This window comes from Amphibalanus amphitrite, unplaced genomic scaffold (assembly GCF_019059575.1).
Source record: "Amphibalanus amphitrite isolate SeventyFive unplaced genomic scaffold, NRLGWU_Aamphi_draft 000018F_arrow, whole genome shotgun sequence".
NCBI lineage: Eukaryota > Metazoa > Arthropoda > Thecostraca > Balanomorpha > Balanidae > Amphibalanus > Amphibalanus amphitrite.
This window is the reverse complement of record NW_024881514.1, coordinates 1,268,147-1,295,649: the sequence shown is the minus strand read 5'-3', so window position 1 is coordinate 1,295,649 and position 27,503 is coordinate 1,268,147. Positions and strand designations below refer to the sequence as shown.

The window sequence follows — 27,503 nt, the reverse complement described above, 5'->3', positions numbered from 1 at the left end:
AATCTCGACACTACCCCAGGACTTCAATGCAGCTAGCCACATCTCCCACCCCTCCCGCACTCACCTGGTGTGCAGCCAGCGAGGCGTCCAGGTCCTGGCGGCGCTGGGCGGCCTTCTCCTTCAGTTGCTCCCACTGGTCCGTCAGCTGGGCGGCGCGCGTGCGCACCTCGTCGCTGGCAAAGTGGCCCTCGGCCACCAGGTCATCGGCGTCGCGCAGCACGGCGGCGATGCGCGGCTCGTGGTTGTTGATCTCGGCCACCACCGCCTGGTGCTTCTTGGTCAGGTTCTGCACGCCGATCAGGTCACGGCCTGTGGGGGAACAGCAGGTTAGAAACAGGACGGTCGTTAGGAAGGGGATGGTTTTTCCATTATTCAAACAGCAACTGACTGATTTCAGTGGCCGCATTTCCACCCCATTATCGCCCGTGCCGCCGCAGCAGACCCGGAGCCGTCCGTTGTCCGTACCTCTGTTGGTGCTGGCCGCCACGGGCTCCTTCTCGCGGATCCAGGCCGCCTCGTCCTCCATGTCACGGAACAGCTGCTGCACGCGCAGACTCTCCATCAGACGGTGCTTGCGCAGCTGGGTCGGCTGCTGCAGCTGCTGGTACCTGCAGACGCGAAACGTGAGTCGTAAGACAGTGTCAAGCGGGCTGGCAATACACCCTGAGAGATAGTCGTTGTGCGATTTAGCACGGCTGAGACAATAAAAACATTTATGTGCCTTGGTGTTTTCTCGAATATCAGTTCTCATTCACCGTCCCACCAAGTCAGGTTAGCGGCGGTGGGTGTCGCCTCGGACCCACCTCTGCACCAGCGTCTCCGTCTTGGCCTGGATATTGGGCGCGTCAAAGTGGTTGGCCTCGGCGAACTGCTGGGCCTGTTTGCGCGCCACCTCCACGCGGTCGGCGTGTGCGTTCACGTCGTTCTCGAGCAGCGCGTGCTTCTTCTGCAGGTTCAGCACCGACGTCAGGTCCTTGCCGTAGTCCTCGCTCATCAGCTGTCCCTCCAGCTCGGACATCCACAGGTCCATGTCCTCCAGGCTGCGGTTGAACTGCTGCTGCTCGCTGGCCTCGGCCAGCTTGGCGCCCTTGCCGCGGGCGGCCTCCTCCAGGGAGCTCCACAGCTGCTGGATCTCGGTCAGACGCTCGGCGATACGGTCTGAAGGCGACGGAGAAAGGCACGTTAGGCGACAAACATAAGGTAACCGGTATTCGCCACAGATCAAGTATCATCTTCATCTGCATCCCACAGCACAGCTGACATGCACCGGTATTCCCGTTCTCCGAACTACCGAACGCTGAATTCAGCCACCAGCCCGACCGACTGACGGCGCTCATACGACCCTGACTGACCGGCGGCGTAGTGTTTGTCGTCGATGAGCTTCTCCCCGGCGCTAGTCAGCTCCTCGATACGCGACGTGTTGGCCTTAATCTCCTGCTCGAAGTTCTGGTGTTTCTGCACCTTGCCGTTCAGGTTGGTCGGGTCCTGTGACGAGTTACATCAACGGTCAATGAAATTCATGCCTTGCACTTCAACCACAAGAGCAATCCAAATTGAAAAAAAAATGAACGAAACCTTTTGTTTCAACCCTGACCAATCCCGCTACCCCACAGCCCTCACCAGGTAGGACTCGTCGTTGGCGAACTTGAGTTTCTCGTTGATCCAGCCCTTGGTCTCGTCGCAGTCGCGCTCGAAGGCCTGCAGGCGGTAGGAGGCCTCGAGGCGGGCGCGACGCTCGGCAGACTTGGCCATCAGCTGGCTGCGGCGCTCCAGCAGCTGCCGGTGGGGCGGGGTATCAATTAGGTATCAGCGTCAGATAAGCGGCCAGGAAGGCAGCACGAGGAAAAGTTAATATCAAATCATTCATGTTAGGCCGATGTAGTAAAAAAGCAATGACAATTAGAAAAGTCGTGGCAGAGCAGGTGAAGATACAAGCTGCATCAGGCAATCAGTTCAATATATGAGAAAACGGTCCGATGGATCTTCCCGACCAGGGATGACTCCTAATTGTCCAGTCCGTTGTTTATGCACGACTTTATACAAAATTGGAAGATAGAAGAGCGCGTTACGTAGTACGTACAGCATCGCGCCTCTGGGTGACATCCTCGGCAGCGTAGTGCTGTCCCTCGATCAGCTTGGTGGCGAACTCGTTCAGCGCCTTGATCTTCTCCTCCTGAGCGGCCAGCGACTTCTCAAAGTCTTCGTGCTTCTTGATGAGCGCCTCAACAGAGTCCAGGGAGTCGCCCAGGTCGTCGTTCGACAGGAAGGCCTGGAAATCGAAAACGTTACCCCGTCAGTAACTGGAGAGTCACACGCCTCGGAATGAGAGTGTTTGGTCATTTGGCTAGCTTTATAATTCGTTCAGGGGTCATTTTCATTCATTGTTAGGCTCATTCATCAGTTTCCACTATGCATTATGCGAAAAATACAGTAAGTGACACAACGTACAAGCTTTGTAGGTTACGGACCAAGTACACTTAGTCTGGTAGCTAAAAGTAAACGCACGTTACGCTTCAACAAGAGACCGACCCCAAGACCCGCTCCAGTCTCGCACCTCCTGTTTGGCCATCCAGGTGTCGGCCTGCTCGGTGTCGCGGTAGAAGAGCTGCAGGTCCATGCACTGCTCGTAGAGCACGCGACGCTCCTCCCACAGCTCCAGCAGCTGCACCTTCTCCTCCGAGAGCACCTCCAGCTTCTCCTGGATCTCGGCGGCCGACTCGTGGTTCGAGTCCAACAGCATTTGGCCAGACTCGATCGTGCTGCGGAAACTGTCCTCGCGAGCATCGATCTCGCCCTGGAGATGTAGGCATAAGGGTTAGCAAGGCATACGTGATGCTGTCTGAGGCCTGGTATTGAATATGATGATGATGAAAGCAGCTGTGAAAGACACCAACAAAATGATTTTGACTCATTCAAACAGAACCCAACATTACGCAACAATCTGAATATCGCGACTACAGCAGCATTTCAGGTCACTCAAACCATCACAGACACAAAGATTCCTATTGTGTGTTCCACACCTCCAAAGTAAGAAAATCGAGAACCCCAGTCATCACAAGTGCCGCCGTCTACCCGTCCCGCCATACCTTGTGCTCCTGGTGGCGCTCGAGCAGCGCCTCGGCGCCGGCCACGTCCTTGGCCAGCTCGTCGGCCGACACGATCGCCTTCATGTCGTTGATCCAGGAGACCAAGTCGCGGAAGTCAGCCAGGAAGCGGTGCAGGAAGTACGACTCGTCCAGCGCCTGCTTGCGCCTCTGTGGGTGAAGGCAGGGGCGAGTGTCAGAGGTGCTGAAAGGCAGCAGAACAACGCAGTGACGACGAGAGCTGCAACACCGTCTACTTCATTATCTAGTTGAAAGCATGGTCTTATTGCATTTTCACACGTCACAAAAAGGTCAAATCGGGGAGGAAATGACAATTAGTTACAATCACATCAATGAATGTCACGTTCGTAATGACTGCGGAGTGCAGGCCATTTTCAACCGACCAAAAGCATCCGGTCTACTAAATATCCCTCACCTTCCCACCTCACTTCTGGTCGGTGAGCTCCTCTCACTCCGAACTCTTCTCGACTTCTCACCCTCTCACCTGAGCCTTGGCGGTGAGCTCCTTCCAGCTGTCGAGGATCTCGGCGTTCTTGGCCTTGATCTGGTCCTGGTGGTCGTCGTGGATGCCGCAGAGCCGGGTGGCCTCCTGTCCCAGAACCATCACCTTGTCCTCCAGCGCCGCCAGGTCGCGCTCCAGACCCTCGTGCTTCCGCTGCGGGGAGAACGGACATCATGTTCAGTCAGCTGGTCACCGCATAGACCTTGACAGTGTTGTCATCGAGCATAAAGCCAAATAGAAACACCTAAAGTACATTCCATTAACGATGAGGTGAATGTTGTCGTGTAGCTCGCATTCCACCAAATAGCCAACCAATGTGATAATCCCATTATCTCCAAGCGCGAGGATCTCCCGTACCTGCAGTGTCTGCACACTGGCCAGGTCGCGGCCCGTGTCCTCCGAGCTCAGGATCAGGTCCTTCTCGTTAATCCACGAGATGGCCTCGTTGGCGTCGCGGTTGAAGCGCTGGATCTCGTGAGCGCCAAACAGCTTCTCCTGACGCTGCAGCGCCAGCGACTTGAGACGCGCCCACGACTCGATCATTTCCTGTAGGGATCGGAGAGACGGAGCGTCAGACAGTGGAACCGATACTGCGGGATCGGTGGTCATAAAAACTTCACATCGAAAATAATGATCATCACACATACAATTGATCTTCAGTTACTCAGTTCAGTTAGTTCAGATCTTCAGTATTGATCAAATCAGATATAACGCAGGCGCCGCAGAATGTAGCTGAGCTTTACACATTTTATGCTACGCTTCGGAATACAGTGCGCATAGCGGAGCATACGTTCATGTATAAGCAATGAAGTCCTGGTCGCCATAATAACCGACCTCCTTGCGCGATCGGATGGTCTCCTCCTCGGGGTGCTGCTCGGCGATCAGTTTCTCGGCCTCCTGGGTGACCTCGGTGACCCGGTACTCCTGCGAGGTCAGGTCCTTCTGGAACTCGTCAAACTTGCGCTGCAGCACCTCCACGTGCTCCAGGTCGGTGCCGATCTCGTCCGATGTCACAAACACCTCCTGTGGATGGATGGGGGAGGGAGGGGCGTGGTCAACCATGGCACCGCGACAGAGAGCACACTGCCACTCGGAAACTGGTCCGCATACTAATTATGTACTGGTAAATCATGGCAAAGAGTGAAACACAAGGCACTGCTGCCCAGCTATTGCTTGGAATAAAATGTCACATAACAATGCAGCATCGAATCAACAAGTGACTCGCATTAAATATGTTCAATGGGCGTTTTCATACCTTATCCACTTCAAAGTTCCAATGGTGATGCCTTGCTACCCAGCGTGATGTATAACCCTTTGACCCACAGCATCAGCCGCACGTCCCACTGACCTTGTCGTGGATCCAGAACATGACCTCGTCGTACTGACGCAGGAACTGGACCAGCTTCAGCGCCTGCTGCAGCTTCATGCCCTTGTCGGCCAGCTTGGACAGCAGCAGCTCCCACAGCCGGTGCAGCTCGTCTGAGTGACACAGCGATAGACGCAGTCAGCAACGATCAACATGCCGCACATTCAGCACATTAGTTTTCAGCAGACGAAGAACAAGTATACCAGAAAAAGCGAAACAACTTCTTTCCCGACAACGTAAGAAAACATATTTATTTATATGCCCTCTGAAACATATTGCATGATTTTGATAATTTCAAGGGCCTACGTCATATTACTGAAAGTTGCATACATTCGATCCTCGGCAAAGAATGAATGTTCAAAACCAGGCACCAAAATCACTCTCCGTGTCCCCAATTGTATGCGTCACGGTCGCTTCCAGTCCGGAAAACCAGACCCCATGCCCTCTCCACCCCAATCATTCTGATTCGTCTACACCCCATCCCCTTCCCACCCCGGCTAACAGTCTCCTCCCGTGCTCTCCCCACGCCGGTCAACCGTCTCCTCCCGTGCCCTCCCCACCCCGGCCTGTTGTCTCCCTCGGCCGCCGCCTCACCGAGACGCTGGCGGATGATCTCCGAGGCGAAGTGACCCTGGTTGATCATCTCGGTGCCCGTGTTGTCCAGCGTCACGATGGCGTTTGTGTGCGCCGCCACCTCCGCCTCGAACGCCTGGTGCTTCTGGATCTTGGCCTGTAAATAACAGCACAGAATCGGTGAGTTGCTGCTCTTTGGGTGGTTAGCGCATTGGCGACTTTGGTGCTTTATTAGTTGAAATATTTCAGTGAAGTTCAATAGTTTTATGAAGGGCCTGAGTCACAAACATTAAACATTGAACGGTATCATGAGACCAGCAATCGCTCGGGCTCGTGAGCTCAATGTTGGGTTATCCAATGATAACACAGATCAAAAGTACACAAGATAAAACCGTCAATCATGACCAGTCTATAAAAATGGCCGTACACTTGAGCAAGATGGCATCAAATCAAGTGTCTGCTTTCTATCGTATTGCCTCCAACTACCTGATTCCATTTCGTCCTGCCTGCGTCGGCGGTCCGTTCCATCTCGTTCACTCAAATCACGCCCGTCCCATTCCGCCCGGTCCCATTCTACGGTACCCCATTCCATCCCGCCTCAGTCGTGCCGTCCCAAACAGTTTTCCTCTTTAGTTCCACGCACCTGCAGATTCGTCGGGTCCTTGTAGTTCTCATCCGAGGCAGCCTGCAGCTTCTCCAGGATCCAGGCCTCCAGCTCGTCAGCATCGCGCTTGAAGTATTGGAAGCGGCGGCTGTCGTCGAGCTTCTGGCGCTTGGCGTGCGCGTCCTGCTTGAACTGGGCGTAGCGGCTGAGCACCTGTTCACGGCGCTCCTGGATGTCCTCAGCCGTCTCCAGGATCTTCACTTCCTTGGGCACGAGCAGCGGCGCCTGCTGCGGCTGCTGCGGCGAGGCCACCGGCTGGGCGGCCGGCTGCGGCGGCGGGCTGGCCGGGGCCGGCTGCTCCGGCTGCTCCAGCTCCTCGACCACCGGCTCCGCGGCCGGGGCCGTCGGCGGCTGCTGCTCCTCCTCCATGTCGGGACTGAGAACAGACACCGGCCGGAGGTTAGTTAGGAAACATCGACAACCGTAGCTGTTTTATAGTTTTTAACCTCCTCAGTCGCTTGATGATATTTGCCTTTGTAATGCTAAAACATTGGCTTCTCTGCAGTGTCAAAGTTATAATGCTGTGACCGGCCATGATCGTAGCTGGGATCGGTCCTGATTGCCCACGCCGTAAATCCACGGTTTCGAACGCGACGGCCGGGTGACGACTGACGGCCGTGGGCGATGTCACCGCATAAACGGAAGAATATTCCAATGATAATCGAATCTATGGAACCTTCTCGTGAATAACAGTTCTGCGCTATGATGTCTGGATACAGGGTCACGGACTATTTCACCACGACTGGGGTTTGATTTTCGCAAAGATTATTACAAAATTAGAGGTTCTCGGCCTCTGAGTCCCACTTCCAATGTACTTATCAGAAAAGCTGAGGGTTTGAAGAAAAATAAATAAATATTTCAACCTCGTTATCATTCAAAGCAATTTAGTAAGTGCACAGATAACAGCGAACTTGTGGCGATAGGGTTGAAAAAATGCCGATAAAAATAAGGTACTTCATAACGCGTATGATTTTCTGTAGGTACGTCGCTAAGTTTCTTATATTCTAGATGACATCCAACCCAAGCCTCCTCAATAAACAACCATCGCTGTGGCTCATCAGCTTGCCATAACACGCTGGCACGCCAAAGGAGGTCACAGACAGCACCGGGCGGGGATCGATCCAGCGGCGTCGGCCGACGGACGGCTGGCGTGCGCCCCCCCCCCCCCCCCTAAATCTATCGGCTCAGTCTCTCACCTTGCTGTCCCCGACCTCACTCCCCGTCACACCACCAGACCGCACCACTACCGATCCTCTATCACCAGCGGTGCGGTCGGAGCTCGCGCGGCACCACGGGCCGCCGACTCGCTCCTGGCCCGCTCCGGGTGTGGCCGGAAGGCGGCCGACGGGCGACGACCGATCGGCCGCCGGCTGGCGCGACGCCAGCGCCGCCCCTCCCCGGCGTGACGCGTCGCTCCCCTCCCCTCCCTCCCCCAGTTCACCAACGGCCGCCGCCCACCGGAGCGGCAGCGCGGCGGCCCGGCAGCCGAGCCGCCGGCACAGAGCGGTGAGCCGGGAGGGAGAGACGCCGTCGGCCGCTCCCACAGCTGCGGCGGCCGTCCGCACAGCACACTGCACAGGTGCGGCTATGAATTCTGAACACATGCCACGTCAGAGGAGGGCATGGCAGACGTTCAGGCGAACAACATGGCCAACGTAACCTGTGCGAGAAATTGCCTTGTTTCAATAAACGCGCAGACACCGCGATGAACGGGGCATAGTAGGGCATCGTGTCTTGATTCCGTCTAGAGCCGCTACTGTTCCGCTGGCTTCCCACTCCCTGTCTCTCTGCCAGCTCAGCCCGAGACGCCACAAGGGGAGTCTATTTCCAGCGCGCTGCGGAGGAGCCCATCAGGCCCATTCCGCCCATTACGCTCGGTGACGGCAGCCGGCGCGCCGCTCTCTGGACTCCGACGCCCTGACACAGCAGCCTCCATCATACATTATACAGCGACCAGCGCACCAGCGGTCGCCACGCCAACGTTCGAGGTCACCCGACCGCCGTGGGCCGCCCGTCGGTCACCGTCAGCGTCGATGGCCGTCCAGTCACACCAGACGTAAAACAAACAGAGCGGTCCGCCGCGAAACCCAGGCCGAGGAGGCTCTGGGCATGGCCATGGGCGGTGGAACTGGCCGGGCCTGAATGCTGAAACTAGCCGAGCCTGGTAGTTGAAACTAGCTGGCAGGACCGTGTAGCCGAAACTAGCCGGGCCTGATAGATAGCTGAAACTAGCCGAGCCTGGCCGCTGAAACTGGCCGGGCCTGGTACTCGCAGGTAGGCCGGGCCTTGTCGCTGGCCACTCCAGGCGGGGCTATGTGGAGCTGGGCCCGGCGCTGCAGTGACGCCACGGCGCTGGCACGCAACCATGATGAGTCATCCAGCGGGTGCAGCTCTGCCGCCGCTGAAACGGACCTCGCCCGGTGCCGGGGGTGGTCCGTATCGCTGCGATAGGCGGCCAATCCGCCGGCCATTCATACAGGACTGAGTACACTCAGACAGGCCATATCAGCTCAGGGCTCAGGTCACGATAGCGGCCATCTACCAATATGAACTCTCCATATCGGACGCCATTTCAGGGGGGGGGGGGGTCGATAGCAGCCGGCTAGCGGTCTGAACCACGGTCGAGGAGTGAGATGCCTAATCGCGACAGATCCGTGGAACATGTTTGAATAACAGTAAAGCATGTTTCAAGCTGATCATTGGGATCATTTCCAGCTCACACTGCACTTTCCTCTTGGCATAGCAAAAGGCTGAAACATTAGCCATTAACATATAACCATCGTCCATCAACATCACCAAGTCAAATAAGGCATGATTCTGGTATACCTAGCACTTGCAACTGATCTTGATCAGCCAGTTATCCAACTGAAAAATGGGAATCACTAGTGCCTACCTGATCAGTGCATTTTTATATTTCATGTTTAGCTTATTTTGGACTACAAGTTTGAAAAGTTTCCATGAGCAAGCAGGTGTCTGGCAGCTTTTACAGGACACATGCAATGCAGCTGCACTGCTGACTGCAAATTGTGCAGGCTGTTCATTATCTCAGAAATAGGTATGTGAGGATCTGAAGCTTCTCCTTGTTACAAATATGGGCTTGAACTTTTAAATTTTTCCATATTAACTTTTATCACATTTTTTTTTGCATTTAGCAAGTTCATTTGATTCCTATACCTACTATATGTAGACATAGTTTGGTAGAAAACCTTCTAAGTTAGTGTGTCATGAATAAAAGCTAATCCTCAATGCCGTTATATCCAATATTATCATAAATAACTATACAGTAACTATACATAGGTTGTAGGTTGATAGGCTCTAGGTAAGGTAAGGTCAGGTGATTGTCTTGTTCTATATTAGCTGAGAAAAGACACTTTTGATGCTCTTGAAATGAGGCACTTTGTGGCATAACTGATATACAGTACACCCCTTCTATACAGTTGTGCTTCATATTTCTTATGTTTTAATGGATACATCCTGGTGGAGTGTTTGGAAACTGTTCAAAATGTCATTTTATAGCATTCAATAGCATTTTGAAGCAGATTAACCACATCGCTAATGGTGCAAATTTACATCACATATGTTCAACATTAACCATGACAATCACAATGCCTATAATTAAGGCCAGATTGCAGGCCAGGGCTCAGGCAGAGGTCGTGATGCAGGGGGATGGGTTGAGATCCTTCAGTCAATGATTATAGGTAAATCGTAAGCAGAGGGATTGGTGCTGCACACAGGGCCTGCACTCTGCAGGGCGCAGGCCCTCCATAGACAATATCTTGATCTTAATTAAGTCATCACTGGTCATGCTTTGCAATACAGACTTTAAGCATACCTAAATTCAAACCATTGTATTAAAGCCTTACTCAAAACACACTAATTTAAAACCACTGACAGACAGCGGCGTATTTAGAAAATCGCGAAGGGGGGGGGGCCAAGGGTTTGGAGGGCGCCACCTCACCCAAGGAGGGCGCCATACGGTCGCGAGATAAAAAATCGCTCAGTGGAGGTTGGGGGGTTGGGAGGCGTTTTTTACCATGCCACCAGTTTTTTTTTTGCGTAACCTCGTATAGGTCGTGCTGCATTGATTTTGCATCGTGTGTATTCTTTATACTCCAGGTCACAAAAGGTCAAGTGTTCTTGAAATGCTGCGCCGAAGGCGCGCGAAATTTTTGAAAACAACCTTTTCCTCCGCTTTTTAGGCACGCCTTTTATACGATCACTGTTCAAAGCTCCTCTCGCTCTTTTACCAAATTTGAAGGTGTATAAAATACCTAAGGTTTGGTCGGGCCGCTGCCACACAAACTGTACAGAAAGCTTGGCTCATGGGTGTCGATGTATAAAAGTTTATTGGCGGTGGCATATCTACGCACCAGATCACCGTATCGGATTGATACCGGAGCGCGAGATGCGTAAACATCATCCAAATTACCTCAGACCAGCCTTCATAGCCTTCTCACAGATGCATACAGTGTACCCACATAACCAGTTTCAATCACCGAAACTTCAGATGCCTGCTGTTGAGCCCGAACCTGTTGACAATACTTAATCGTAATCCATATAGATGCCATGATGCACGTAAAGTAGGATCAATCCGTTAAGACCAAAGACGTGTTTTATGCATCGTAGAGCGTAGATAGTTTTGGTAGGTATAGATACTTCATTCATTGTGCTGAATGCACGTTCATTTGTGGCAGTTTTCACAGGCAAGACATCAACTATGTGCAATAGAACGACTAAGTTGAAAAACATGCCAAAGGAGTAAATAAATGATAGGAGGGCAGCGATCAACGGATGTTGCCAATAGGTAGAAGGGCTGCGATCCACAGGAGGGCACTAATAGGTAGAAGAGCCCCGATCAACATCCCGAGTTTCGACAGTAGGGCACCGATAGGTAGGAAGTTGGCGAGCAGCAGGAGGGCGCCAATGGATAGAAGGGCAGCGATCAACAGGAGGGCACCAATAGGTAGGAGGGCGCCGATCAACAATCAACAGGAGGGCGCCACCAGGTAAGAGGGTGGCGAGGAACAGGAGAGCACCAATAGGAGGGTGGCGATCAACAAGAGGTCGCCAATAGGTGGGAGGGCGGTCATCAACTGGAAGTCGCCAATGAGCGGAAGGGTGACGATTAAAATGGGGGTGGCAATGGTGAGGAGGGCGCCTTTGCTCAAGAGGATGACACGAACAGGAGGGCGTCTGTGCGGAGGGCGCTGGTCAACAGGAAGGTGCCAGTGGATAGGAGGGCGGTGATCAACAGGAGGGTGCCAGTGGTTAGGAGGGCGGCGATCTACACGAGGGCGCCAATAGGAGAAGGGCCCCGATTAACATTCAACAGGAAGGACTAGGGAACCAATAGGTAGGAGGGCGGCACTGAACAAGAGGGTGCCAAAAGGGAGAAAGGCGGCCTTCAAAATTTCACATGAGGGCGCAATAGGTAGGAGAGCGCCAATAATTATGAGGACGCCGATCAGCAGAAGGGCGGCAATGTGTAGCAGGGTGGCGACCTACAGGAGGGCGCCTTCGGGTGAGAGGGCGCTTATTTACAGGACAGCGGCTTACATAGGCGACCACCGTTACGCTTAGAGAGCTACAGCCTACAAATGTGGTTGGAGGGCGCCCGAGGGAGGCCTCCAACCGTATTTGGAGGGCGTATTTGGAATGGGCGTCCTCCGAGGGCGCCCTCCATCCGTATTTTCCCTGTAAACACATTCGCGATTGGAGGGCGCCCTCCAGTCGCGATTGTTTTTCGATTCGATTATATCACAATTGCATTTGCGATTGGAGGGCGCCTTCGGCGCCCAAGGGGGGGGCCATGGCCCAGTGGCCCCCCCCCCCCGCCTACGCCCCTGCTGACAGACAAGTAATAACCACAGTAAAAGCGCATAACCATGGGTGTAGGAGCGCCAAAAATATTGGTGAAGGATGCCACCTGAACCTTATGAAAAGGGACAGGACCGTGCCAACCAACACGCACAGTGCAAGCGGGGGGGGGGGCGAATTTCGCCAACCCCTTGTTTTTCGCAGATATCTTACGCCCTTATCATCCCATTAACGTCAAATTTTCAATGCCTGCCTAAAATTGAATTGTGCATCTTGCCATGACAGCAAGATGTAAATCAGGGCCTCGGCTAAGGAATTTTGACTACTGGGGCAAATGGTCAAAGTGTGTTAACCCGCGCCCTGCTGGGAGGGGGGGGGGAGGTTTTTGAACACCCACCCACCCCCCCTGCGGTTTTTCGCGGATATCTGAAAAACGGCGGCACCTTCATCTATCAATGTTATACATTTTGTGAAAATTTCAGACCAGGGTCCTTCAAGGTCAGGTCACCAGGTCGCTACAAGTGACCTCACCTCATAAACACATCATAAAATGTTTCAATGTATGCCTTAACTACACCAAGTGACGGATCGCTTTGAAGCTTTCAGCAATTGATAAGTGCAACAGTATGTACAAAATTCGGAATTTTCATATCGGTGACCTAAGGTCGGGTCAATTTTGCGACCTCTAGGTATTATAAGTCAATGGGAGAAAATTCAAAACCGTCTTTTTCGGACGAAAGTCATTCTAAACACTCTCAAACACTAAATTACAAGTAACTTTGACACACTGAACATGAAAACGGCACCCGTGACCCCTGTTTATGCCCCTGAGGTCATCTCAGGTCACGAATGGTATCTAACAGTTTTTTGCGACTAACTTTTGAAAGAGGCATGCTAGAGCGATGAAAACGCCTTATATATGTTCAGCTCGACGATACAGATCCACTAATATGCAACATGACAATGTCCGGTCAAATCATGACCTTGACCAGAGGTCAAATTTTTAAGTTGAACTTTCAATATCAAATTATAGTTCATTCGATGCGTCTTGACAAGAGGAACACGATGTCGGTAAAAGAAAGCTCGTGCAAGGCTTGAGTCAAAAGTTATTGCAGAAAAACTGTTCCCGAAAAATCGTCTATTTTGGCAGTTTTTGCCCCCTGCAGGCAAAACCGTTGACGTTAGGTCAAATCTGAGCGAATTACTCAGAAAGGGCGTTGATAGGGCTATCGAATGCGCTTTTCCGTGGCGCTGTAGCTCTATTGGTTCCCGAGCTATGCGTTGGCTTCTTGGATATTGTCGACATTCGACCTGGAAATCGGCGAAATTTTGCCTTCAATGACCTCTGGTGACCTGACCTTTGACCTGACCAAAAAGGTGACCTAAGTGATTTCGTCATTATTTTTGGCGCTCTTTCGAACGCCGCCTTCCGCGTATTGCTACGTGGCCCAGGAGCCGAGTTAGAAGGGGGTGTTCAAACACCCCCCCCCCAGCAGGGCGTGGAAATCCAGGACCCCCAGCCGGGTGCGGGTTAAAAAACAGACATTTGATCAACCGTTGAATCCAGTAGTTCTAAGCATAGGTAGGTGAAGACCCTCCCTTGCATTGTCCAAGATTGGTGAAGGATCCTTCACCAATCTGAAACTTTGGTGAAAGGTATCCTTCACCAAAGAGATACGTTGCTACACCTATGCGCATAACTGTAATTGCGGAGCATTCATGTTCAGGTTCAGTCACAACCTTTTCCTGGGCATCCAGACAAAATAAGCATTGAAAAACTAAGTGCGCATCAAAGATTAACTAATATATGTCTATACAGTGAGAATGAAAAGAGCGATACTTACTTTATATCGTAGTATAGTAAGGAAACCGGTTTATCTGGCGGATGGAAAGTGGTGCACTCAAAACACCAATTGGTTGACCACTGATGAAACAACAAACTTCAGTTGATTGTGCAACAAAAAGTTTTAATTTTTCAGCGTGCTCTAATATTGTGAAAATTATCGCGACACCCCTTATCTTCTAAAAATGTCAACAACCACCACAAACTCCACGGACACGCCCGTCTTCGTCGCTCGCAAGGCCGTATAAGAGAGGTAGAATCATCCCGCAATTTCCAATGGACCGGTCGCTAAGCATTAGCGTGACGTCACTGGTGGATACCGCGCGGCGCCCGGCTCCAAGCCGTACGTCGGCCTACATTTGGCACTTTATCGCTGCTATTACTGAACGTAACGACAACTAATGACTCTTGATAACTTTTTTACCCACCTAAAGCTGATTTCCTTGCCGATACATTGCCGACCCGAGCCCCAGGGTTGACAATCTTGGGATATACCTATGGGTCGGATGGGCGACCTCGCGACGGCAGAAGGAACGATTGCAATTGGTGTGTCCCGCACCGCCGATTGCATTCTCTATCTGCACCCGGAGGGGGGGGGGGGGCAGGGGGCACGTGCCCCCGTCGGATCAGGGGGCCTCTCGGGCCCGAGGGGCCCTGCGACGCCAATTGGCGGCTGAGGGTCCACGCTGGCATTTTCGACTCAGAAGGGTCCCACAGGGCTCAAAAGAACACCTCATGTGCTCCGAATAGCCACACAATAGCCGCACTTCTCTCCATAAGAGCCACACGCCGGCTTTTTATTGTTCCTTGTCGGCATTTGAGGGCCCCTTGCCGGCCTCTCAGGGCCCATTGGCGATCTCTGAGGGCTACTTGCCGGTCTCTGAGGGCCCTTACCGGCCTATCAGGGACCAGCAGCTCTCAGGGTTCCACACACGCCTGTGATGACCCCGTAAACCAATGGTTGAAGGCCCCCACAACGGCGCCTGCGAGGGCCCTCACCGGCGGCTGTGAAAGCCCCAAAGCGGTGCCCAGCTGAGGGCCCCACACTGCCGGTCTCTGAGTTCAACCGACACCCCTGAATGAAGTTCCGAAGGCCCAAACCAGTGCTTCTTAAGGCCATATATCGGCGGCTCTGAGGGCTCAATGCCGGAGAGAGAGAGAGAGAGAGAGAGAGAGTACATTTATTCACTGAAAGACATTGTAATTTTACAAATGATTCGAACAATTGGCGCAAAAGTGCAGATGCACTTGAATCAATGGCGCCGCTTGCACAAACATAATAAAATGAATAACACAAAAATGACACAAATAATCATCACAAAATAATTGTTGACGACCGCCCGAGCTCGGTTACCGCTCCGCGACCCCGGCGATGCGCTGTAGGAAAGGTGTTCCGGACCGCACTTGCCAGACCGACTGCTGCAATCAGTGGGACCAGGATGGGACTAGGATGTAGCCGTAGGTATGTTCGGTTATAACCGATGGGTATGGATAATAAAGGATTGGACTGCGGCGGCGACCGCACCGCCCACTGCACGGCTCAGATCCTTGCCATGGATTAGTATGTCAAGTTGCTCAGAGGAGGGGATCGTGCAGAAATCAAAGTTGAGGATATTAGATAAGGAATTGTAAAGGATGTCTCGTTGATGAAGATAGGACGGACAAAAAAGCAAAAAATGTTTTGTGTTTTCTAAATGATAACCGCAAGAACAGGAAGGTGAATCAGTTTGTTGTATGGAAAAAAGATGAGCGTTGAGTTTTGAAGTGTTAAGTCGTAGTTTAGTATGAAGTAAATTACCAATCCTTGTACCTTGAAAGAAGAAAAAGGGTGGCCGAGGTGGTAAAATAAGTTCTGATAAATGTTTTTTGAAGGTTTTGTGGTTAGCATTTAGGCGTAGATGTTCCGGTATGTTGTTCCAAATACGTGTAGAGCAGGGAATAAAAGATTTGTAGTAGGAGGTTGTTCTGGCCATCGGTATAGTTTGTGTTAAAGTGTTGCGTAGTGTTCTTGTGGTATTTTGCTGTCTTGTGTTTGGAATAATAGATTTGATAAATGTTGGAACTTTAGGGTTAAACACTAGTTTGTGATAGAACTGAATTTTGTGCATTTTCCGTCGGTCAGTCAGTGAAGTCCATCCTAATTCGCGTCGAAGTCCTTCAGTTGATGTCCTAAGTCCTGTTCCTGTAATCAGTCGTGCTGCTCTGTTCTGTGCCTTTTCTAGTCTCATGCAGTCTGTCATTGTGATGTGTCCGTCATAAATGGTGTCACAGTAGTCGAGGAAAGGTTGAACGTAAGTAGAATAGAGTGAAAGAAGCATGTTTTTGGGTATGTGTTTCGCTATTGGATATAATGGTCCCATGGATCGGTTGAATTTTAGAAGGACGTCATTAATGTGTGTGTGAAAACGTAGATCAGTGGACAGTGTGAGGCCGAGGTGTTTGTGGTCGTTTACTATTGGAATGGGGTTACCACCGAAAGTCAGGGTTGTTATGTTTGTCTGTTGTCGGTGTGAAAATGTTTGTTGTGTGGTTTTGGTTGCGTTAAATGTTATAGCCCATGTTTGTCCGTAGTTGTATATTTTGTCTAAGTCTTCTTGCAGCGTCGTCTGGATGTCATGGAAGTTGTCAGTTGGAGAGTAAGAAGAGTATAAAGAACAGTCATCGGCATAATAAAGCATTTTGTTTTGTGTTATGTCACAGAGTCCATTAAGATATAAAATTGCCAGGAGTGGGCCCAAAACTGATCCTTGCGGAACCCCAGCGTCGAGCGTGAGTGTTTCTGAAGTCGTGTTATTAATGTCAACAGTTTGTCGCCGGTCAGTTAGGTAAGATCCAAGCCACTTTAGTAAGTTATCTGTGATTCCAAATTCTTTTTCACACTTTGTTAGTAGTCCCTTGTGCCATATTTTTTCGAAGTAACGGGAAATGTCTAAATAAACTGTGGTGAAGTCCTGTCCTTTGTCGAGAGAGCCGTACAGTGAGTCAGTTATGTAAGTAAGTTGCAGTTGTGTATTGTGTCCCGGTCGGTATCCGCTTTGTCTGTCCGAAAGAAGTGAAAAGTCAGTGATATGTTGGTATATATGTGAGAAAATGATTTTTTCAAAAACTTTTGAAATACAAGGAAGTAAACTTATTGGCCGATAATTATTTATTTCAGAAGGAATTCCTTTCCGCTTGAATATTGGTCGAACTTTAGCTATTTTCCAAGATTCAGGGTATTTACCAGTTGTGAGTGATTTGTTAAATAGGCGTGTCAGTGGTTCATGAATAAGCAGTGCTGTCATCTTCAGAATTTTTGTTGGTAGTCGGTCTGAACCACAGGCTTTATTTACGTCCATGTTATTTAGTGTGTTAAGTACTTCGCCTGGAGTGATTTGTATGTCGGTCAGAGTGGGCACTGGTTCGTTGTTTCTTGTCAGATATGTCTGGAGCTGTGCAATATGCGTGTTAGTGATGTCTAGTTGTGTTTGTGAAACGAAATGGTTGTTAAGCATTGTCGCTTTGTCAGTGTCGCTTGTCGCTGTCCTGCCGTCAGGTTGTATAAGAGTTGGTATCGTGTGATTTTGTTTGTGTCCTGTTAGGTCTTTTAATATTTTATGATATTTGTAAGGGTCGTGTTTGTTCTGTATTAAAAGTGACACCTTATTTTTTACGTGCTCGTCGTACAGTTGCCTATTTAAGTTTGTCACTAAGTTGCGCTGGGTTCTCCATCGCGCCCATGCTTGTTTGTCTAATTTGCGTTTCCGCGCAGTGTTAAATAGACGTTCCCGTTTCCTAATTTCCTTCAAAAGTTCCGATGTCACCCAAGGTTTGTTTTGTCTTGGTTTTATTTGTTTAGTCGGGATACACTGTCTGGCTGCGTCCATTATACAATTAGTAAAGTCTCTTGCTGCTTGGTCAATGTCTTTGTTAAGAATCGAAGTCCAGTCTGTTCGTAAAAGAATGTGTGTTAGTTTGTCAGCGTCTGTATTTTGATAATCCCAGTACTCAGAATAAGTAAAGTTGTCATTCTTTTCTCTTTGGATCGATAGTGTTGCGAATACAGGGAAGTGATCAAGTGTTGAGAAGGAAGAGAAGGGTCCGCTGTTAATGATTAGGTTAGTATTAGATGTAAAGAAAAGGTCGCGTAAATTATGCGTGTCGTTCTCGATGCGAGTGGGTTCGGTGATTAACTGTGTAAGACTTAATGTGTCAGTGGTGTCTTTCAATTTACGGTCAAAAGATGTCAGTCCGCTGTGGTGATAGATGGCTGGAGGGAGGAATACATTACCGACGTTTAGGTCACCAGTTAACAACACATTTTGAGAGTAGAATTGGGCGCGAGTCACACTGTCAGTAAGTCTGTCGATGAATTCTTGTTGTCGCTGTGCTGGAAGATTAGGGGGGAGGTATACTGAGCAAAGAAGAAATGTAACATCTTTAATTTTGATTTTTATCCAAATCCATTCTTCACCTGGCAGCTCGAGTGAGGAAATTCTAGAAAACATGAGTGAACTGTGAATATATACTGCCACGCCTCCTCCATGTCTGTCTCGATGTCTAGTAATGGGTGCGTGAAAGTTGTCAATGGTGTATAAATTCGGGTTAACTGTATCGTCCAGTTTGGTTTCTGTGAGTGAGAGGATTGAAATCTGATTAAGGTTGACAAAATTTACTAGTTCTTGAAGCTTTCCGGTGGCCGTGATGCTATTGATGTTTACGTGTGATATCGTAATGTGATTATCAAGCTGATTATTTATAGTTGGTCCGGGATTTAATTCGATTCCACCAATGATTAAAAGAATACGCATATCTGGAAAATAATTGGCCATTTTCAATGAGGAGTGACTGAAGATACGATAGAATAATAACTGGGATGTTTTGGTAAGGACGGTAGGGGTTCTGAGGAGAGTGAGAGAGGAGAGGGAGAGAGGAAAGGCGACCTGAGCGTGCCGCAGGGGGTGGCAGGTGATAGCGAGAGGAGAGGGGGAGGAGAGGTCGAGAGGAGGAGGAGAGGGGGAGGGGAGGAGGGGCTGAGGAGAGGGGGAGGGAGGGGAGGCGACCCGACCGCGCAGTAGAGGGCAGGGCGACCGCCGCAGCCCGGGGAAGTGTTTGGCGCAAAAAGAAAGATTTAAGGATGGGACAGAGGCGGCGAAGAGCTGAGACGAACAACAACACTCAAGTCGGGTTAGGGGGGATGAGAACAAATAAAAGGACTGAAGAAAAGGATGATCCGCGGTCGGTCGGCAGCACGGCACGGAGAAGGAGGTCGTAAGTAGGGTGGGCAGAGCGCCCGGGTCGCGGCGGCGGGCGGATCATCGCGGGCTCGCTAACATAAGACAGTAAATAAAAGAGAGCGAATGGAACACTTATGCAGAATAGACAGGCTGTTACTAAATTATAATGCGGTAAATAGGTTTAAACCCATTTAAACTAACCAAATCTAAAAACGAATGAACGCTACTAATATATCTCGCACATTAAATTAGGTGCTATGGGATGCGAAATAAGACTTGTGCTCAAAACAATAACTCCTTCTCAACGGTTGGAGACTCAGACAGATGCAGAAAGACAGCACTACTGCTTGTGACTGGCACGTGAGAAAAAAAAAATGAATCAGTGAAAGAGAAGAAAGGTCCGAATACCCTCGTGAACCCTCGGTAAACATCGGCGAATAATAGGTACTGCTGCTCGTAAACAGCTCTGGTTAACGAAATACCTAGTCGTACCATGCTACTTACACACTAAATTACCGACTGCAGTGACATTATAACAGTTTCACTACACAGGCTCTCGTTGAATAGTGTCAGATCGGTTCATACAGTCTATCACCCCTCCCCCCTCCCCCCCCCCGCCCGGCCCCACCCCGGCACCCGGCCGGCAGGACGGCGCCCGTGGCACCAGCGCGGCGGGGTGTGAGGGGTTCCACCTCATATCAGGCACTTCACCGACATTTCAGCTGACATCACAGAAGATGTAACACATAAACAACATAAACACACTTCTAAACTTTCCCAGTTGGACAGTCTGTGTTCGCATGATCTACTTTTTACCGAGCTTTTTAAGGTTAGTTCCACGTTTCTTGCGCTTACCTTGACCTTCGGCGGCAGCAGTCTCACCATCACCGGTCACCGGGGAAGACGGAGCGGTCCCTGTGCCCGGCGGAGCAGGTGACGGTCCCGCACCGGACACCTCAGCAGGCACTCCCACTCCCGGCGACAGAGTGGCAGCTCTCGCCCCCGGCTCCGGCGACTCGGCCGTCGTCTCCTCGGTCGACTCGGCCTCGCCAGCTGCAGTCTCGGCCTCAGCTTCTGTTGCCGTCCTGGTCGACACTTCCGGCTCCGGTCCGGTCTCGGCGGCTTCGGCTTCAGCCCCGGCCCCTGGCACGTCCGGAGGGGCAGCTACGGTCACGGGCGGGCGAGCGGCAGGGGCCCCGCTCACCGGCTCGGGGAGGACTGACACGGTCACTGCCGCGATACCCTCCGCCGGCCGGCGCGCAGTGGCGGCGCCAGGCCCAGCCGCGGCGGGGACGCGCTTCTCCCTCGGAGTAGGCGCGGCGATAACCCCGGTCTGCTGCATAGCGCTCTGTATGTCTGGGTCGTCTCCGACGATGTCTTGAAGGTCGTTGATGGAGTTGATCTTCCTGGTCGGTCCTCCTTCTCTCGTGCGCACCTTGATCTGGCAGTTAATAGTCGGGAACCGGAGCCTCTGACGGCCTAAGACGGGACCTTCGTATCGGACGGCCACTCACCGGTGACTTTTGAGGGCCCCGCACCGACGACTCTGAGGGCCCCCACCGGCGTCTGAGAGTACCTTGCTGGTCTCTGAGGACTCAACAGTGCTCCTGAAGACACCGCAGACCTCTCAAGGGCCATTTGTCGGTCTCTGAGAGCCCCTGTCGGCTTATAAAGGGTTAGAGCCAGCAGTTCTAAGGGTCTACCCGACTGTGATGACACCACACTGCAGTGTCTCTGAGGGCCCACAATGGCAACTGTGAGGACCCTCACCGCCTCTGAGGGCCACACACTAGCACCTCAGAGGGCCCACAGCGGCACCTCCGGGGGCCCGCACCAATGCCTCTGAGGGCCCACACCAGTACCTCCAAAGGCTTCATAACCGGCGGCCCTGAGGGCACTACACCGGTGATTTTTGGGGGCCTACCGAAGGCACAACACAATCCCTTAGTCTCGCTAAGTTTCCATCCCAATCCCATACCGGCTTCTATCCCGATTCCGGCTCTAGCAATCCCCCCCCCCCCCATGGGTCAGCGGCGCCGCGCCGGTGTCGGTGCGGGGGCCAGCGCCATCGGGGCGGCAGTCGGCCACGCGCACTCAATGGTTAGCGCTTAGCACCGGCGGCTAGCGCACGCCCGGCGTGTTATCGGCCGTGAGCCGCTCCAAAACGGCTGCAGTAACTGGTCGATATAGGCAGTAAGCAGATGAGGAGATGCAGGTGGATTGATAACCGGCAAGCTTTTGTATTTTACGAGGGCGAAGGGTCGAAGTCGGCTGCTAAGCCGTGAGCGGATTTTATCAGATGCCGGTTCACTATGACCTTTATCCTGGTCCTGGTCCGCTGACGCACTCTTGGAGAGCCGAATCGCAGCAAAACTCCATCCACGACTGTATCTATACGGCTTACGCTTTTCTGAAAACGTCTGCGTTTGGCCTCCTACGGGCCCGGCCGGCCGGCCCCGATTGGTGATCCACCAGTGACGTCACTGGTAGTGTTAAGCTGATTGGCGAATAATACATGGGGAGAACCGGGACGACATCCCCCGGTCGCTCGGGGCTCGGCTGATTTGATGCCAGATGAAAACAATCTAAAACAATTTAGTTGTTTTAGAATACTACCAAAAGGGAATGAAGGATATACTAGAAGAATCCGGCTGAAAATACATTTTGATGAGGTAGAAATTCCATACATGATGTTTTTGATAAAAAAATAAGTTTTTGAAACTGAATGAGGATAAATTTAGTGCCAACAAACCCGAAAAAATAGGAAGTTTTCAAGAAAAATTGGATATGAACTGGTAGCTAACTAAGGGTAAAAAGGGGAATATTTGTTTCTGGTCCCTAAAAAGCTGTTTCTGGCACCTAATTGCTGATCAGCCCCAAAATGCTTATTCGACCCTAATATCTGAATCTGGCACCTAATTGCTTCCACACAGCCTAAAGATGCCAGATCGTCTAGTTGAACTCCGTATTTGCTGTTTGCTGATTCAGCACCAAAACCAAAACATCCAGCACCTATTTTATTCCACGTTTGCCTACCTAATTCGCGTAATCTTCCTGATTTTATGTATCCTGACAAACATGAACGTTGCATTCGGTGATGTCAAGTGCCATTTTCGCCAGTGGAGATAATGACTAATGTCATTTCTAGCCAAAAGAGAATCACTAGCCAGCTATGGTGCAGCATAGCAAGACGCTCCTATACCAGCCCGCTATGTAGAGATTATTGCACCCTCAGCCATTTTAACGTGAAAAGTTTGGATCCGTCACTTCCAGCCAGGCTCTCAGGTCATAAACTGGAGTAAAGCAAAATGTCAACTCTGAACAGACATGCCACGCAACCGGCCCTCTTTTCAATATTATTAGCTTTCTGCAATCATCGTCTGACTCCATCTCGATCAAACGCAGCATCCGGTTTCTACAGGGGCGTTTGACTGACCGGCCACACAATAACCAAAAACAAAATCAAAGCTTCATGCACACTTAAGTAAGAAACGGATGAAAAAGGGACAACCACGGCACAACTCTGCACGGCAAACAACGGACAATGTCCCACGCAAGATCCCGCGTTTCTTCAGCGGCCTTGAACGGAATGAAAACATTACATTTCTTTTTTGGAGCTATTTGATGACGTCAAAAAATACAATACCCGTTGTAATGGTCAAAATCGAGACAATTACTCACAAAAATGTTTCCTTTTAAGCATTGCAAATAAATAATTTAAAATATTTAAATGACATTGTTTTTTTTCAAACAAATCAATATTATTTGCTTACTTAAACGTCATATACAATGCTGAGATCACTACGGGGCTGTCTTAGAGTGTAGCTGCACTGGCAACCTTTAGGCTAGACTCCAGGGGTCATTATACCAGAACAACATGATTCTACCAGCCAGTAGTTCATTTTTCTACTAGATTGGTGCTACGCTCAGCATTTAGGTGCCAGATTCAGAAAAAAAGAGTAAGGCGTACCGATGAATAGGTGCCAGAAACAGCTAATTAAAGTCATTTTCCATAATTAGTGCTGGTATCCACCAAATAGGTGCTGAGGACCAATTTTGGGGCGAGTCAGCTTTTAGGTGCCAGAAATAGCTTTTCTGGGACGCAATTAAATGGCGTCCGGGTAAAAATAGGATGAACTGGTAGCCAACTAAAGGTTGAACGGGTTGAACAAGGGCGGACAAAGGAACGTCTCCAAGGGGGGCCAAATCAATCCATCCCGAAGTTCATCACCCTTTCTTTTGTTTATTTTGTTAAGGACCTTTTCCCTCCATTGAAGCCATTGCAGACTCGGAAGAATTATGGGGATTAGGGGGGGGGGGGGCATTGGTCTGGGCGACTCACCCTAGTGAGTCGCCGGCATAGGCGGCGGAACGGGGAGGGCACCGGGGCACCGTGCCCCCCCCCTTTGATTTTGGCATTTTAACATTAGGCATTAGCCCTTGCCTATGGGCGATTAGACATTAGCCCTATGGGCGTTGCATGGAAAGAATGGAACCAAAAGTCGGCAGTACCTCTTCCGCCGCTACTGGTCGCCGGGGCCGAGCCCGTCCAAATGGACAGGCCGATCAGCCCCCCCCCCCCCCCCCAAGCATTCACTGCACTCGGCTACGGGTGTGCTCCCTTAGAAGCAGCGGCGCGCTCCAATGGGAGTCGCCCGCATGGGAATAAGTTGCCTGTCCAGCCCGGAACAGAGGTTGCGGCGTGGAGGATTTTACTGTCCCGAGGACGGAAACGACTGAACGGGGAGCACCGCTGATTGATCACTCAGTGCAATATCGCACAGAACGGGCTTGGCTGGCGAGTTCCGCAATGCCCCGCCTGTGATTCCTTTCCCCGCGTACGTGTGCTCAAACACCTGCTCTCATAATATTCTGGATTCACTCCCCTGATTCAAAGTCCTTCGTCATAAATCCACATCAACTAGCCGCCATGCAAACGACAGGCAGTATAAGTCATTTATTTCCTAATACAAAATAGCCATTGATACACGAGGGAATCATCAACAAAAACTTAACCCACCAACACACACGCGCCGAGCACACATTGGAGACCATTGGGAGGTGCTCGGGACCGCCCCGCTGCAGTAGCACGGAATGTTTGCTCTGGGCGGCCACCGGGCGCGGACGGTCGCCCGTCCCGCTCCGGTCCCGTCCTGCCCCAGTTCCAGCCGGCGAATGTGCGTCACCCGGGGCGCCCCGACGGACCGCGGCGGCGCCACCGTCCAGCCCGCTCCGCGCCGCGGTCCGGAGGCGCCACCGTCACCGCGGCGACCTCCGGCGGGCCGACCCATCAGCCCATCCTCAGCCGACACCGGGCCGTTACTTCTTCTTCTTCTGCTCCTTCAACCGCTTCTTCTCTTCTCGCTTCCGCTCCTTCTCGTTCAAACTGTTGACCAGCTTGTACATAAAGAAGCCTGTCAACAGAAAACGTGCGTCAGGTGCGCTGACATGGGCAGACGAGAACTTGGTGGTGTTGAAATTACACTTCACATGCAAGAGAGGCTGCAGCGTAAAGCAGTGCAAAGAAACTAGCGATATTTAAGAGAGTTTAGCTTTGTGAGGAAAATCCTCATGATGATTATGAGCATATTCATTTGCAACGCCCGGCAAATACCAGAACTAGGGACTAGCGCCAGCGCAAGCTGGTCATGAAACTAGCGATACCAGAAACTGCGATACCAGAAATACTGTAAGCTTTTCGCACCAAGCAAGCAAACAGCATAGCATCTGAGTTCTGACATTACCACACCAACGAGCGTTCTCTAACCAAAAACAAGAGAGCCTCGTCATCGTAACAGCGAACGGCGCCTGCATAACAGGTGTTATGGTCAATGGTGAAAGGGTATCGTGGCTGTACCATGTTATAACTATCTGCATAGTAACACAACCGGCGGGCAATGCCGTTCGGTATGACACTTGCGTTGATACAAGCACTGTCAGCCTACACCGGCCACAGGAGCGGAAAGTCCAGACCAGCCCTATCACAAGAAGCCTGCAAAAGCCACAACCGAGCGGATAAAAATCGCCGGACCATGTGGCAAACGTGGCAAACAGTCTGGAACGGTGCCCTTTAAAGTGAACAGAAGCGGCATCACCCTATCCAGCCTATCTATCCGCTCACCAGTTCACCACTCACCCAGAACGGACACAGGTATGAGGCAGCAGACGACCTTCACTACGGGCCACGCCCACAGCAGGGTCTGCAGCAGCGCTAACGACATGACTGCCGGCGGGGCGGAGCGCGGCTGCGTCTGCGTGCCGGGAGACCCGCCGGTCCTTACACGACACACAGCTGGTGGAGGCTCGTGGGACTCGGTCAGCTGCCTCCAATGGGACAGAGACGCGTCAGCGCCGGCGTGTGGGACCCGTGACGCTGCCGAGATAAGACTCGGGAGGAAGGGCCGTGGCAATGTGCTGGTTTGTTGGTTGCAGCAGAGCCATACAGCAGCATGTTCGTGGCGGGATCCTGACACCAGCAGTGCTCAGGCGACCGTCTGGAGGTCCTCCGCGAGGATGAGACTCAGGTCAGGGTTGCGAACTGGGAACAGGAGGCAGGTCAAGTCACCAGATCTGACCTCGGTGAGTGCCACTGGCGCACGCCAGGAGCCGTTGCCAGTCGCAGAGAAGTACCGGCGAACTCTGGTAGGTAAGATCCCTGGTAAGTCCGACAGGTGGAGCGGAGACCTCCGATTAGCTGATAAGGCAGTGTACTTCCTCGTTACCGTGGTGGATTAGTAGCGTCTGCAGGTAGACAGTCTTGTAAAATAGCGACCTCAGGCCAACATGGCAAGCCTGTGAGCTCTGTCATTCCATAAACTAGGGATTTTCTGCAGATCAGCTTCGAGAAACCGTGAGTACCTAAAATGCATGCGTCTTATTGAATCAGTGACCCTTGAAAATGTTCAGCTCTACAGGTGACCCTTATCAGGTCAGGTGGTTAGATATTGGTTCTTTGATGTCCGTTAGTTAGGGAAGCGACCTTAAAGACCAGTGGCTTACCAGTAGATCCCAATGGTAGTTACATATATCATGGCTATGAGTGAGCTATAAAGCGAAGTGATAATGCACACCAAATGTTCCTGCAGGCTACAATCGATCATGTAGGGAAAAGCTGGTAAATGTATCAGCCCTTCAAGCCTCGGACTGATACATTTACCAAACATTCGTACATTAATGTCTTTCAATTTCATGCAGATGGAAATATTCGGCTTATTGGCCGAAAATGATATTATCAAAGTCAGGAATAGTCGGACGTCAAATACCTACTTCAGTGGTAAATAGGTTCTGGGCCATTCAACCATTGACCAATGAATGCGCAATCTACCACCAACTGATAAGCATATGTACCGTTTATCGCAGGATCGCTTCAGCCAGGCGCCGGGAGGACGGCTTCATCAACGAAAAAATGCACCTTATCTTATCACATGAAAAGGATGGCACACAGCGTCGTCGCCTCTTGGATCCATCAAAGGGCAAGTATTCCAAAGAGCGACTCAGAAGGCGAACGAATCACTTACACCACCGAAACCGAGTTCCTTGTAAGCACTTACTGGCCTATACACCGGATCGACCCCGCTAATGGACACTTGATGCTTGACATTGGACAGCATCCCCACCGGATCGAGCCGGGGTCAGCCGGTCGTGAAGTCACCCTACGCACCCCTCGATCTCACGCCCCAGCTGGAGCTCTGGGTCACGTCACTCACCGATGACTGCCATGGGAATAAGGAAGATGCCGAGCCCGAGCAGCGGCGACAGCAGCCACCAGAGGAAGCTCTGTCCGCCCTCGACGGCCGCCGCCTCGTCCGCCATGGTCGCTCCCTGTCTGTGTCCGTGTCCGCGCGCCGTGTGCCGCGGCCCGTGTCCGCGAGGTTAGCGCTGCCGGCCGGCCGGCGACGTGGTGCCTCCCGCTGCCTGCGTGGCACCGAGCGCCGCTAGGCGGCCGCGCACGGGCGGCGCCAGGCACCGCACCGCGGGGGAACGACCACAACAAACGCACGCGACCGAGCCGGCCTTGAAATACCAAGTGCAGCATGAACCGGTGATGGTAACACCATTTTGGGGCATACAATTCGGCACGACACTCCACCCGACCACCCTACAGGTCAGCTTCCTTCGGTCTTGCCCATATGTCATTTGAGACTATGGGGTAAGGTTAGGATATTACGGAAGCACGCACCGCCGAAAGGTCAGCCGCCCCGCCTGCCTCGCCAGACCGGTGTAGCGCCCGCAGTCAGCTGAGGAGATGGTTATCAGCAGCGTCAGGGAAGGGGAGGGTGGGAAACAAGGAGGGAGGGGTGATGGTCCACAACAGAGCAGCCAGATTTCCACTGCAGAAACCCATGAATGGAAACAAAGTGGTTCAACTTCGATGATGAACAACGCCGATATTGATTGGTTGAGTCGTAAAGTTCGATG

At 51.6% G+C, this 27,503-nt stretch overlaps 1 protein-coding gene and 1 long non-coding RNA gene across 3 annotated transcripts in view; both read right to left on the bottom strand.

The window, feature by feature from the left end:
- The window catches only part of LOC122388756 (spectrin alpha chain-like), a 55,613-nt gene extending 41,554 nt beyond the window's left edge, over positions 1–14,059 (bottom strand). The window contains exons 1-15 of one of the 2 annotated variants that reach the window (XM_043380136.1): positions 13,871–14,059; positions 6,189–6,585; positions 5,567–5,702; positions 4,955–5,085; positions 4,441–4,629; positions 3,964–4,152; positions 3,589–3,759; positions 3,087–3,254; positions 2,555–2,794; positions 2,081–2,269; positions 1,621–1,776; positions 1,353–1,485; positions 804–1,158; positions 466–608; positions 65–309 (exon numbers count right to left, since the gene is read on the bottom strand). In XM_043380136.1, the coding sequence (XP_043236071.1) occupies positions 65–309; positions 466–608; positions 804–1,158; positions 1,353–1,485; positions 1,621–1,776; positions 2,081–2,269; positions 2,555–2,794; positions 3,087–3,254; positions 3,589–3,759; positions 3,964–4,152; positions 4,441–4,629; positions 4,955–5,085; positions 5,567–5,702; positions 6,189–6,578 (2,835 nt within the window). In that variant the 5' untranslated portion in view covers positions 6,579–6,585; positions 13,871–14,059. Of the gene's footprint in view, positions 1–64; positions 310–465; positions 609–803; positions 1,159–1,352; positions 1,486–1,620; positions 1,777–2,080; positions 2,270–2,554; positions 2,795–3,086; positions 3,255–3,588; positions 3,760–3,963; positions 4,153–4,440; positions 4,630–4,954; positions 5,086–5,566; positions 5,703–6,188; positions 6,586–7,405; positions 7,524–13,870 lie in introns of those variants that run through there. The other variant, XM_043380138.1, reaches the window with a different exon arrangement.
- A 9,968-nt stretch (positions 14,060–24,027) lies between these two features.
- LOC122388748 lies at positions 24,028–26,648 on the bottom strand. Its single transcript, XR_006257863.1, has 2 exons — positions 25,222–26,648; positions 24,028–24,499 (listed from the first exon to the last, which is right to left on the bottom strand). It is a non-coding gene; the product is annotated as an uncharacterized LOC122388748 (long non-coding RNA).
- Between the last annotated feature and the right edge of the window lie 855 nt (positions 26,649–27,503).